At 41.2% G+C, this 14,240-nt stretch overlaps 2 protein-coding genes across 2 annotated transcripts in view; both read left to right on the forward strand.

Moving 5' to 3' along the window:
- Positions 1 to 14,240, forward strand: part of LOC139199044 (cell adhesion molecule CEACAM1-like) — a 43,721-nt gene that overhangs the window by 3,953 nt on the left and 25,528 nt on the right. The gene's annotated exons all lie outside the window — the stretch shown is intronic.
- Positions 4,813 to 12,000, forward strand: LOC139198728 (B-cell receptor CD22-like). Its single transcript, XM_070827655.1, has 12 exons — positions 4,813 to 4,867; positions 5,710 to 6,066; positions 6,192 to 6,422; positions 6,557 to 6,910; positions 7,255 to 7,461; positions 8,710 to 8,964; positions 9,100 to 9,360; positions 9,503 to 9,763; positions 9,945 to 10,026; positions 10,135 to 10,195; positions 11,583 to 11,800; positions 11,895 to 12,000. The coding sequence occupies exons 1-12, from the start codon at positions 4,813 to 4,815 to the stop codon at positions 11,971 to 11,973; spliced, it is 2,421 nt and encodes an 806-aa protein (XP_070683756.1). The 3' UTR covers positions 11,974 to 12,000.

Here is a 14,240-nt window from a genome sequence, read left to right on the forward strand (position 1 = left end):
AAGAATTTTTGTCATGTCGATGTTGATACTACACTCACATGTAATCATCCTGGAATGAACTTTAACTTACAAAGTTCTTCACAAAGTTGTTTTACTACAAATCTTCTACAGAATCCCTTTTAGTGTTTGTCCAGTGACTCTTTGCTGAGCTGCAGCCTCATCGCTGACCTCAGTAATCCAATGCTATGAATCTGTACTCAAACTTAAAGGTATAAAATCAAAACATTATTTCATATCCAGTGTTATCCAGTGGTCGGCTGTACTTTTGCGATCCCACCATTGTCTACTGTCCACTGAGAAAAATTAAATCTAATATTCTCACAAACTGCAGGTTTCAACATAGGAGGCGAGTAGAGTAATATTGGAATCAAACATTCAAACTACCTAATTAATTTTACATTATATGTAGACATCTGTGAGATCCAAAAAAGATGCAAGCTGCTGCTGGATAACAGTGGAACTAAACCTACACAGCCAGGACAAAGATACTCATTCACTTCAGATCAATGTCTCTACTGGTAGGGGCAGTAGAGACATGCTGCAGGATGTAAAAAGAAATCCGATGAATTTAGGTTTACAAACACAATGACATGTTATATGGAAGCCAGATTAAGACTTAAACAGTTCTACCAGCTGCAGACTTAAAGTCTACTTGAAGAGGGTTTGCAGTTTCCTCATTGGGTTTGGAGGAAACTGTGGTTGTGTGACTGCTGTCGCAGTGGAAAAATGGTTGAACGATTTTCACACTGCATGTGTGCATGTCTGCTTTGCATCTCCGTACACATGCGTGCTACCATTATACAGTATGTGCCCTTCCCAGCTGATGCCACTCTCAGAGAGCCTTTGCCTAAAAAAAAAAAAAAAAAAAAAAAAGTCTGCACACATGAGTTTATGCATATTTTTTTTCAACAGATGCTCCAAGACTTCCCTCTGTGTCAGCGAGTCCCTCTGCTGAGATAGTGGAGGGCAGCTCAGTCAATCTGACCTGCAGCAGTGATGCTAACCCAGCAGCTACCTACACCTGGTACAAGGAGGACGAAGACTCACCAACAGCATCAGGACAGATCTTCACCATCACTGACCTCAGAGCTGAACACAGTGGGAATTATTACTGTGAAGCCTGGAACAAAAGGGGACGTCATAACTCCACCTTACATTTGATTTCTGTGTCGGGTAAATCATGCTTATTAACCTAAATGCAGTAAACACTCATTCACTTAATCATTTGAACCTTCCAGTCAGACAAGCCAAAGATGATACCAACACACTGACGGGCCTAACGCTGCTTTAAACACCTTATTTTGTGCTGTTGGTAAAGTAGTTTTCCGGGGGATCATCCCTGTGTTCCCACAGCCCTGTGTTCCCACAGTCCTGTGTTCCCACAGCCCTGTGTTCCCTCATTTCTAAGTAATCTAACTATATAATAGAGAAAAGCATGTCTGTGTGAGGGTTAGGGGATAGGGGTTAAGGGTTTAGGGTTAAGGGATTAGGGGATTGGGTTAAGGGGTTAAGGGTTTAGGGTTAAGGGATTAGAGGATAGGGTTAGGGGATAGGGGTTAATGGTTAGGGTTAGGGGATAGGGTTAAGGCATTAGGGGTTAAGGGTTTAGGGTTAAGGGATTAGGGGATAGGGTTAAGGGTTAGGGGTTTAGGTTTGGGGTTAGGTTTGGGTTGGCTTGGGGTTAGGTTTGGGGTTAGGTTTGGGGTTAGGGTTAACCCAATGAGGAGAAAAGAGGCTTCAGACAGGCAGACACACACATAGACACACGTTTCTCTATTATGTAGTTAGATTACTTAGAAATGTGGGAACATATTTGGGCTGTGGAAGTAACGGTCCGCCGAACGTTTTTTTTTGTGGCACCTCCGTTTGCTTCCCTCTCCTGGAATAACCGGCATATTTAAACAGTGTTTTAGGACTTTTTAACAATGATTTTAATAATGGGTAACTAGTTCCTGTCATGATGGGAGAACACTGTGTTCTATCAGTGTAGATGTGACCGGCTCAGCCATCACTGTATCTTCTCCCATCACCTATCTTTGGATGGTCTCAAATGACCATGTGTGTATGTAGTGATTACACCTGCTATATGCCAGTCATATCTATGTTGGTAGGAAATGGCCAAACATTATGCTACCACGGTCGCTACCGGTTACTCATTCAATAATAGTAATTAGACATACGTATGCCTGGTTAATGTGCCATGTTGTGGAGTTTTATATGATGTAATGTGCAGCGCATCCTACTCATAAACATGCCAAAAATAAAAGTAATGTTATTTTTGGTTATGGACTGGCTATGGTGGCTAACGTTGGGTTAACACTAAGCAGGTTAGGTGAGGCTAGCTGTAATCAGCTTTGGGTAAATCGGCAAAGATGCATGAAATAAACATTTTCCTTTATTTAAAAGGAAAAAACACAACCTGGTGGTATCTGTGTTTCGCTTCTGTCTGATCATTTAGAATTTAATGTCCAATTATCAGCTGCTAATGGACCCAAACAACCTGTAACTCCATAATTAATTGACAGTGTTTTCGTTTTGATCACCGTTTCCCAGGTTCAATGAATTCAGTAGCTGCTGGATCAATCATTGCCGTTTTTCTGGCCCTCATCTTCCTCTTAGCCTTCCTCTTGATTAGGTGAGCAGTTTGGATTCACTATGATCATATCCAGTGATGCGTCTTAAATTCAGTCAGCTGTTTGTTCAAACTCTCATTTTCCCAACCAGAAGAAAGACGTCCTCGAAACAAACCTCAAGAGAGCCGCAAGAGAGACCAGGCAACAAGGCACAGGTGAGGAGGAAGAGCTCAGGTCCACTCACACCTGAAAACTCATTACTTTCTTTACCACCTGTCCCTCTCTGTCCTTTAATCCTTTTATTTCCCTTTTGATGAACATGCAGCCTCATATCTGTGTCATATATCTGCACAATCCCACAGCTGGCCATGAGTTCAGAGTGTGCACAGAATAAACGGGCAGAGGACCAGGATGACCTTTGCTACGCCAGTGTGCAATTCTCTAAGAAGCAGGAAGACCCTCTTTACTCCAACGTCCGTGTAACTCAACCAAACATACACAACAGTGACGAGGAAGAGGAGGATGAGGATGGTGTAGAGTACTCTGTTGTCACCTTTTCCACTCCTTCCTCAAAGTGAGTCCATGAGAGGTTTTCTGTGGTATGCAAAGGTTGAATAGGTCCCACCATTTTATTATTGATGCATCTGTTATTGATGAGCTGTTCTTATATTTTTTTTTAATTCTCTAAAAAGTACTTTTATTCACTCACAGATGTCAAGACGCTGCGGAGGATCCAAGTGCACTTTACAGCACAGTTACCAAAAGATGAGAACAACACGGATCCGCTGCACTTTACAGTGTTTAAGGAGGTTTTTCCATTAATTAGGACTGACCTGGTCCATAACGCACAATAAAGACAACTGTCAAATATCAAACAACAAACAGAATTAGCTCATGACTACTGCCAACACAAAGAAGTTTGTTCACGGGGACCAGGGAAAGACGTCCGCTGCCATATTTAACGTTTGTAATTTATAAATTCCAACACAGAGTTAGCCTCAAAGTGCTAACAAACCATTTCCAACATCTTATCATGTACATTTCTTTAAACAGAGTATATCTTTAGCAGTATTTTCTTGCTGTTTTTTCAGTTTATCTGTATTCATTGTCAATTGCTGCCAATATTCCTCTGTTTATTATCTGTTTTTAATTCTGCATTACCATCATAAGTTAATTTTGTTTGGAAAAAAAACATCTTTTTATGTTCTTATAAATGTATTTCACAGTTTTTACACTTTGCTATAATTTAATATCACTTAATTGCACTGATTTATGTTATTTAGAATCTGATATTTTATTGAAAGGAGATATTCAGTTAATAAATTCTTTCCATGCAACGTGTTTGGTGTTTATTCCAGGGGAACCAGGTGGGTATTGCTCCCCTAAGAGACCTGAATTCCCCTGAAATTAACAAAAGTTTGAGTTTGGGGCTTTGCAAACGCTGGGAAAACTATCAACCATCCTCTGATGATAGCAAAGTTGTTGTCAGACAATTCAATTCAATTCAATTCAATTTATTTTGTATAGCCCAATATCACAACAGAGTGTCTCACAGTGCTTTACAAAGTTCACTGAAACAAACAAGAAGTGTAAGCGAACAAACAATCTAATAAAGAGTCCAGCAGTCGATGAGGCCAATGGATCAGTCCGAGGCATCACCCTCCTTCTTTGGGATGGAAAAACTCTAGAAACCCACACCACAGTGACACAGACGGACATCTCCTTTGCTGCCACCTCCTGCTCGTGAAGTGAAAACCTTGCAAACATGCAAACATACAAACATACATATGCTGCAAGGCTGATGAGAGAAGTTGGAAAGAGGTGAGCAGGTGGGTGGGGAAGGCATGGGTTCAAATTTCCATTTTTGTCTGAGCACTTTGAACAGAGTTTGTCAGCTATGACAACATGGGCGTCTTTAAACAAGCAGACCTTGAAGTTAGACTGTTTTTGTCAACTGTGTTTTCCAAGAATGATCTTTCAGCCCCCCCTCTCCCAGAAAAAAACAAAAAACAGAACATTTCTTCATTTCAACTTGGGAGTGTCTGTTCATGCATGCTAATCATATAAAGAGGAAGGAAGCCAAGCAACCTTATCAGTTGTCTTATGGGGCAGCTGGAGAAAAAACGCACATCTTTTTCCCCAAGACTACTTTAAGCAGAGCTGCCTATCTGTTATTATCTAACTCACATACTCTCTGCTTCCTGATGTGATTTAGCAGACGGAGATGAGCAGAGCAGCGATGGGTTTAACTGCAGCAGCGGGTGGATTTGTTGTCTTCCTTCTCTCTGTGTCAGGTACTGTACATCCTTTATTTACATTTAAAAGTATCAAGCATGCTTATTTTAGTTGATGGACTTCGAGGGAATTTAGGTTTAAGCAAACTCCCAATGAATAACTACCAGAAATTAGTCACAGGAGCACTAATAGATTTGATGATGTTATGATAGAGTCTGATATTTACCTTTTTAAAATCTCTTTAAAACACAGAACATTGTCTGTTATAAAATTTGGACTATGAAAAACCTCATATTGAGCAACTGATAAAAAAAAAAAACCCAAAAAAACCCTTTGGTTTATACCGTAAGCGCACAAAAATAGCCAGTGGAAGAAAACTGAGTTTCGATTCTGCTGAGTTGGTCGGACTGAAACCACATTTTCATCAGTAGAAAAAAAACACATCCCAGCCAACAGAAATCATAATTCAGCCACGTTATTGGTGATAATAAAAAAATACTATCAACACTTCAATACGTGTGTATCAAACCTTGCAATTTCTGGATCAGTAATTAGAGGTAATATTACCAGCGCACTGGCAGTGAAGAGTTTCACATCCTCATTGTGCTTTTCTCTGTAGTTTCACACTCCTGACCCGACCACACAGGAAACACACCATTCACATACCACACCCCCTCTAGTAATTACCCTTCTGATCACCTACATGGAATACAGTCATTTTGAATGTCACCATTTACGTCTGCAATGTTCCATCTTCTAAAAAAAGAACTATTGTCGCTCTCTGTAATTAAAAAATCTCCATCTTTTTCTGAAGCTGGCCCAGGTTACACCTTCTCCGTGCGCTTCCTGTCATTCAAGCCTGAGAGTCTGACTGTGGTTTCCACTGTGCTCTGTGTTACAGTGATCCAGGCTCAGAATGACTGGGGAGTGACCTACACCTCTACTAACATCTGTGCCCTGAAAGGATCATCAGTGGAGCTACACTGCACCTACAGATACCCGTCCAGAATTAACGGCATTGATAGTACTGTTGAGAGAACATTGTGGTTTACTAAGCTGCAGGATGAAGAGCCTGTGGACCTGAGAACAGACCCACAGTACGCAGGTCGTGTGGAGTATTCCTATGATGTGAACGGCTGCACTCTGAGAATCACAGACCTGAGAGAGAGCGACTCAGCTGTGTACAAGTTCAGGTTCATAACAAACCAACCAGGTGGAAAGTTTATTGGTTCACCTGGAGTCACTTTGACAGTCACAGGTAACATTTTTGTGGGAACAGTACTTTGAATCTTCTGTGTGTATTATCGTGTGTGTGTGTGTGTGTGTGTGTGTGTACGCTAACACTTGAACTAAAATTAGATTTTTGCTTCTTTACAAATCCAGGTTTCCAGGTGCAGGTGCTCAAATCAAAATCATGCAGAATTGAATCCTGTGCTTGGTCAGAGCTTAAGTGTAGCAGCAGTTGTCGTCTACCTAGTCAATCTTCCTACATCTGGTACAAGAATGGACAGAAAGTTTTGGGGAAAACATCATCTCATATAGACTACGTTTATTCTGGAGACAGCTATTCATGTGCTGTGAAGGGATATGAGCATTTACCCTCTCCTTCAGTGTGTGAGTTTACTCCACAGTTTCACATGATTTTATGTTCTGCACCACGACTTCTCATGTATTTTACATCAGCAATACAACTAGCTGTGAATTACTGCAGTTTTCATTATGATAATCAAAAATGTTTCATTTTCCAGGTGGCTATGGTTATTCATGCAACAGAGTGACTTACACTCACAGAAGCATCTGTGCCTTCAAAGGCTCTTCAGTGAACATTTCTTCCACATACAGCAGTTATAGATCTATCACATCAAAACTCTGGTTCCGGTCTGAACATAGTCGTCAGTGGGTTTATCAGTCACGGCCTAAGGACCTTAGAAAAGACCCCCAGTATGCAGGTCGTGTTCAGGTCCTTGAAACAGAGGGAGGACGCTCCACTCTGAGAATCACTGAGCTGACAGAGAGAGACTCAGCCCAGTATCACTTCAAATTCACAGCAAGAAGCTTTGACTGGAGGAGCAGTTTACCTGGAACAACTCTGACTGTCACAGGTACTGATGAACACAACCTGATCATGTAGTAAATGTAGCAGAATTGAATGTAGATTTTAAATATCTGTATTTATCATGAGATTATGTCATTCCTGGTAGAAAATGATCATTTTGATGGATGCACACTGAGGTGAAAGTGAAGTTTAACACAAACATGTTTGCTGTTGTGTATATTTTACTTTCATAGAATATAAGAGATTAAAGTGCACTTAGGAAAGTGGTAGATTGTAGATGCTTTGATGATCCTCAACATACACACTCACAAGTTATAACACAAACTGCTGAAATGTGATAATGACATTGGATAATTTTATGTAGCATTCGTTCGTTTTCCTCGCTCACAGATCCAGATCTACAGGTGCAGGTGATCTGGTCTTCTACTGGTCCAAAGCTGGTCTGTCACAGCAGCTGTCTTGCTGGTCGCACTTCTTTCGTGTGGTTCGAGAATGAAACGGAAATCCAAGGAGAAACATTTTCTTCTTATCTGGGACACGTTGATCCTACAAACTGGTACTCCTGCGCTCATGAGACTTACCGCTCTCTTCCAGTGTGTGAGTTTACCCCACTACACCATGATCGAAATGTCCTCTGGCAGAAACTTTGAAGCAGGTATAATGAATATTTTTACAGAAACAATGGCTCACACGGCCACTTATTTGTGACATGATGTGCATTCGCTGCTAGAGAGCAGACAAAAACAGCTAAATAGAGAGGGAATATTGGATTTACATTCATCGGGGGAACTACACACAACTCAAACAACTCCAGATGAATGCTAGTGGGAGTTTCTATCTGCTGGATGTGTAAATACTCACCTGTTTGCTTGCAAATTTAGCCTCAGTGTCTCAGTCTTCTGCCACCAAGTTCAACACATTTCAAGCCTCAACCTCACTGCAGAATAATCCACAATCAAAGTAACATTTAGAGAGACTCGGTTGATATTGTCAAGGGCCTGCACATAAAAGAAGAGTTCATTTAATGTCTATGCAGCTTCCATAGTGGTCGCAGAGGGTCTGGAGCCAATCAAGGGGGGGGGACGCCACAGTACACACTGGACTGGTTAGGCACAGCACACATGGAGACAGACAACCATTCACATGCAAATTCAGCTACCAGTTAACCTAATCTACATGTTTTTGGACCGTGGGAGGAAGCCGGAGTACCTGGAGAAAACCCATAAAAGGAAGGAAGGCATGCAAACTTCACACAGAACGGTTCAGCAGGTTTGACTTTGAACCTACTCGCTGTGAGGCGACGGTGTTAACTGCTGCATGACCGTGCTGCCCCATATAAGGATAGCATATAACATAAATCAGAGTGTATGGTAATGAAGTGTTTACCGCTCAGCCAGTCACTTTGCTCCTCTCAACACTTTCAAACAGCTCTGCAAAGCAGTTTGGCACAGCTAAAAACATGTGGCAGAACAGTTAAGGAGCCATACAACTTTAGTAATGTTGTCATTTGATTGTGGAGGTATTGGAAATCTGGTTAAAATGTTTACCATGGATGTTTATAGTTCATAATTCTTTATTTTTTGTGATAGAAGTAGATAGAAGTGGTTAATTTAAGGTGCCCTGTGGAGTTTTTTTCTTCGTATCTACCACGTGCACAAAGGTGCAAGCTTTGCATTTCACATTGTGCTGTTGGTTTCACATGTATTCCACTGATTGACACTTGGTTAAGAATGTGTTAGTGACAGAGATTGGTGGATGTAAACAAACACAGTTGCCACATATACTGAATTGTCTGTATATGGTTGGTTGGTGAATAACACACTCTCATATTCGTATCTCCCTCAGATGCTCCAGTGGTTCCTTTACTGATGAGGCCCCCTGGTGACATTATGAGGGACAGCTCAGTGACTCTGACCTGCAGCAGCAGCGCTCATCCACCAGCTAAATACACCTGGTACAAGAACAACCTCACGCTGCCCAATAAAGGAACGCAGATTATGTTCAAAAGCATCCAATCATCTGACTCTGGGGAGTATTACTGCACAGCTGAGAACGAGCTGGCAAAGACGACATCTGAATATGTCTTTGTTAACGTGAAATGTGAGTAAAAACAGCTTATTTAAAAGCAACATGTAGCGTAGATTTGTCAGATTTGTTGTTGGTGGTTAACACAGGACAGATTTTGCAGACCTCGGCTCATAAACGTCTGTGATATCTGTAATATCTCTCTTCCAGATGCTCCAAAGCTTCCCTCTGTGTCAGTGAGTTCCTTTGCTGAGATAGTGGAGGGCAGCTCAGTGACTCTGACCTGCAGCAGTGATGCTAACCCAGCAGCTAACTACACCTGGTACAAGGAGGACCAAACACTGCTTGAAGGACTGAAGGACATCATTCATTTCTCCTCCATCAGCTCTAACGACAGCGGGATCTACCACTGCCAGTCTGAGAATCAATACGGACGGATCAACTCTTCATCTGTCTGTATAGATGTCAAGTGTGAGTAGAAAACATCAGCAGATCATTCAGAAATCTACACTAGAGACATGAGAGCATATTTATCATGTTAAATAGAAGCCAGATTTTAATGTGCCTTTTCCACCTGATGCCACATTCAGAGTTCATGCATATTGTCCTCCAGATGGTCCAAGACTTCCCTCTGTGTCAGTGAGTCCCTCTGCTGAGATAGTGGAGGGCAGCTCAGTCAATCTGACCTGCAGCAGTGATGCTAACCCAGCAGCTACCTACACCTGGTACAAGGAGGACGAAGACTCACCAACAGCATCAGGACAGATCTTCACCATCACTGACTTCAGAGCTGAACACAGTGGGAATTATTACTGTGAAGCCCGGAACAAAAGAGGATTTAAAAAGTCTGCCTTACGTCTGATTGTTTTGGCAGGTAAGTTACATTCACCTACACTCACCCCTGTTACAGGTGTTGGCAGAAGTCCCTCACACATCCTTGACCTGATCTTAAACATGCATCAACACCTTTTAATAAAACTGACACTGACACAGTCTCTAAACTTATAGAGGTGAGCTTCTCAACCACTTCTGATTATTTCCTTCTGATCATCCAGGTGCTTGGAAATCTGCAGCGATAGGAGTGACCACCGCCGCTCTCCTGGCTGTCATCCTCATCGCCGTCTTACTGAGGATCAGGTGAGCTATTGTGCATCACTGTATGTGTTCGCTAACGCATCTAAAATGTTGTCGCCTGTTTGCTAAATGTAGAAGCTTATTCATTCGATTGCTCATCCTCTCCTGCAGAAGACATAAGCCCTTCAGACTGCAGTGCTGGGGAGGAGAGAGACCCGACAACAGAGCACAGGTGAGGAAGGAAGAGTTCAAGGATTTCTTCACTGCCCACCCAAAAAAAAAGAATATTAACTTGCTTACCCAAAGTAAGGTAAGTAAGGTTTAGCTAGTCAAATACTTTGCCCAGCTTTTAAGATGTCTCTTATACTGCCACCAAAATATAACGGTGGTGAAATGAACATAGTGATGAGTTATGTGGATTATCTGCATGGTGGAAATCTCACGGCAGAGGCCTCACCTGCATGGCTGGATACCACTAGTTAGGAAAAAATTAAGAGAATTAAGAGCAGTGACTCTAAAACTTCCTCACATGCACGTTTATCACTAAACTAAATTGTGATTTTTTTGCAGCCACACTTCAGGATTAATTAAGTCTTTACTTTACCCTACCGCTTTATTTATTTTCATGTGTTAAGAACATCCAGGGAGAAAGTGTGTCAAGTTTATTCATATAGCTTAAGAACCACTAACAGGAATACTATGAATTTACTGTCCCAAATCAGTATTTGCTCTCAACTTAGCCGAGTTATATAAGAACACATATTGTATAAATGAAAACAGATATTATTTCTAAGTGAAATATACTGTCAAGGAATTCTAAATTCAAGAAAAATATGTAAACGCCTTGGTTTTTTCTCATCAGTGACCATAACACCTCCATTACAGGTGCTTGTTTTTGCCACCATCAGGCTCAGATTGTTTCTGACAACAGAAATATATCTGTAATGTCCTTTTATCTAACCAGAAAGAGGTGTTATAATGCTCTCTTCAAACACACCAGACTCCTTTGACAAAAACAGTATTTTTTCCTTGCATAACAGAGGAGCTGTTGATCCACTGCTGCTTCGATCACTTAGTTTTTTCATGTTTATTGTTTGACTTTGGTCTTTTTGCTGTTTTTGTCACTGGAGTCTGGCTGCTTTGAACCAAGTGATATAAAGACTGTCTCTGTAGGGATGTTTGCTGTAAACACACTATTTGGACACTCTGAATGACAATCTGAGCCTGTCAGTGGCAGGAACAGCTGCTTTTACTGGACACACGTTGACTGGTTGGACCAGTTCTAAAACCTTTTGTACCTGCAGTCATTTGGAACCCAAATTATGCAAAACAATGGGCCAAGGTTTAAAGATAAAGGAGTTATCATTCAAGCATCGTTTGAATATGATTCTCTGTTGGTAACCAGTAGGGATTGCAACAGCAAAAACACATATTTCAAGTTTTAGGACCACAGTTGCCTGACCAAGCAAGTAAGTGTTGTTCCCAGAAAGTCTTGGGGGAGAAATTGTAAAGAACTGAAGATCCGATCCCTGTCGAATGAACCAGGTATTTTACTGTAAAGTCACTTTGTGCAGCAGGGAAATGAAGCTGTAATTGTGCTTGACTGTTGCTTCCGTCAGCTGAAAATGGGTCCAGTGTCAGCGGCAGCACAGAGGCGGCCAGAAGAACGGCAGGGCGACCTTCACTACGCCAGCATCAGCTTCTCTCCGAACGAGGCGGACGCTCTCTACTCCAACATCAGGCCGGCGTGGGCCCGCAGACAAAGAGAGGAAGAGAGCAAGGAGGACGATGTTGACTACACTACTATCAAGACTGACGGTGCCAGCAGCGCCCCGGGGTGAGCATCTCCTCTCACACTGACATTTTAGTCAGTGAACGACTCTGAAAAACTGGAAACTTACAGTGCGGATGCTTCATTTTTCCCTTCACAGACCGACACGCCAACAACATGGAGAGGACTCATTTGCACTGTACAGCACAGTCAGCAGAAGCAACATGAACACACCATGAGTTTGTAGTCGCTCATTTACACATGGATTCTTTTTTTTTCACTGCACGTTGTTAAAGCAGATAACCACACGGAGGTCAGAAGTGGTACTTTGTTTTTGTTATTTGGGTGAAATGAGCATTTATTGGCAGTCAGCTGTAAAACAAATGTACCTGAAACTTTACTCAATGTAACAATCTATCTCTCCTCAGACTTTCCCTCCTTTCCGCCCTCCCCTGACTGCCCCACCTCCTCACCTGCATCTCATTCCCTCATCATCCACTCACCACACTTTGCTCTTTGACAGCCTCATGTCTTTGTCCTGTAGTCTGTATAATCAAACCTGTCTCTGCCTGCCTGACTTGCCTCTTGCCTGAGTTGGATTTCTGCTTGCTCCCTTTTGGATATAATTAGTTTTGGACTGATTTCTCAGGTCGTGACCCACGTCCGCCTCATGATTATGTAAGTCTTGCACCCTCATTCACAACACAAATACACCAGCATACTACAGTGCATAGTGTAAATATATTGTAAGGATAAAAAACAGTCAACATTTGTGCAACATAATTTGTCAGAAACCTGTTGTTGTAAATATCCTGGAGGATTCAGAGGGACTTAAAATGTAAAAACAGGGCCACAGTACTTGTGAGAAGACTAACATTAATGCAGCTAGCTCTGATTTAAAAACCCTAACCACAAAGTCTATTGAATAAGGTTGAAATAAAGCTTCTGTTTTTGACTGTCAAGTAGCTGTGACATAAACAAGATAATTCCCTCTTGGGAACAGGAATTACTGGTTTACTAACATTTAGTTTGTTGGATTAAAAAACAAAACAATTATTACCTTTCATAAAATCTGCATTGTTACAAACTACTGTATTTTTCTTATTCTGTCTTTTTGTGGTAATGTCCTCTTGTTTTAAAGGGGTACCTGATAATAATAATAATAATTATTATTATTATTATATTGTTGTATTTTATCAGTCTTTTTGTCCTGCATGACTTTTCTACTGTTGCTTATCTCGTCTTTGTTGCTGCTGTAACATGTAAATTTCCCCCGATGGGGGATCAATCAAGTCCATCTTATCATATCTTAAATAAAAATACCCACCAATATATAAAGAGTATCTGCGAACTCTGACCTGATACTTATATTTACTTAACCCTTTCATGCATGAATTATGATAACCGTGTTTTTATTCATCTTTAGGCATTTTTTCCAACCCATATTTTATATATAGATTTTATAGATATTTTTACATGTCCAGTAGTTGAAATCTAGCCAGTGATGCATGATGTACAATATAAAATCAATACATGGGAAATTTAGCAAATGCATGACTCCTTAGATGTTACTAGATGTCCCCATATTTTTCTTTCCTGCAAGGGTTTCTCTTTTCACTCTTTTTTTTTTTTCCTCTTCCCACTGGGTAGCAGTCGGTGTATGAGATGATGCAGTAACATCCACTGTAGCGGCTGATGTGCAACTACGCCATCAAAACCCATGCATATACAAGAAAACAGCTTTTGAAGAGCTGCACACTGTAGTGACCTCTATGCATGAGAGGGTTATGGATAAATGTTAAATATGTAACGATGATAATACAGTAAGTTTGAGTACTTTGTGGTACTTGCAGTATATTTGGGCTAAACCACTAAACCACTGCTGCAAATGAGGGATAAAAAGTTTGCCACCACCAGGTAAAGTTAATCAAATATCTTGAAGCTAAAGACCCTGACATTTCCCTTGGGGGAAGTTGGTGGAGACCAAACTGGAGCTAAATTCGTCAAGAGGCAAGTCTCCAGTGTGGCCTCATGTCTGCTGGATGTGTAAGTAAACCTTCCACATTAGCCGTAACAACTTCAGCCTTTTATGATCATAGCATGTCACAGTAGAGCCTTGTCAGCTAGTTATTAAGTTACTCAGGAGCCAAACTTAAACTAGCTTCTATCTATCTTACAATATTTTAATGACATCCAACTGTCTTCATGGCTCTGGACTTCTCTCTTAGATAGCAGGTGGTATGCTTGTAATTTCAAATTCCAATTTAGGATTTTTCCAGTAAAGGGAAAAACATGGAGGGATTTGAAGAACGTACTGTTTGCTGATACAGTTGTAGTTTCTTACTGCTGCTGCTAGATGATGGTAAAGAGCCATATTTGACTCGTAGCTCAGTTTTTTTCTTTGCTGCTCAAATCAAAATTGTAGTTGTAATATTGTCTGTTTCATACCAACAGCCTCAGGACGCCGTATTCCTGCAGTACCACCCTCAACTCTTCCCCCAGGAAC

Source organism: Pempheris klunzingeri, chromosome 3 (genome assembly GCF_042242105.1).
Source record: "Pempheris klunzingeri isolate RE-2024b chromosome 3, fPemKlu1.hap1, whole genome shotgun sequence".
NCBI classification, from domain to species: Eukaryota; Metazoa; Chordata; class Actinopteri; order Acropomatiformes; family Pempheridae; genus Pempheris; species Pempheris klunzingeri.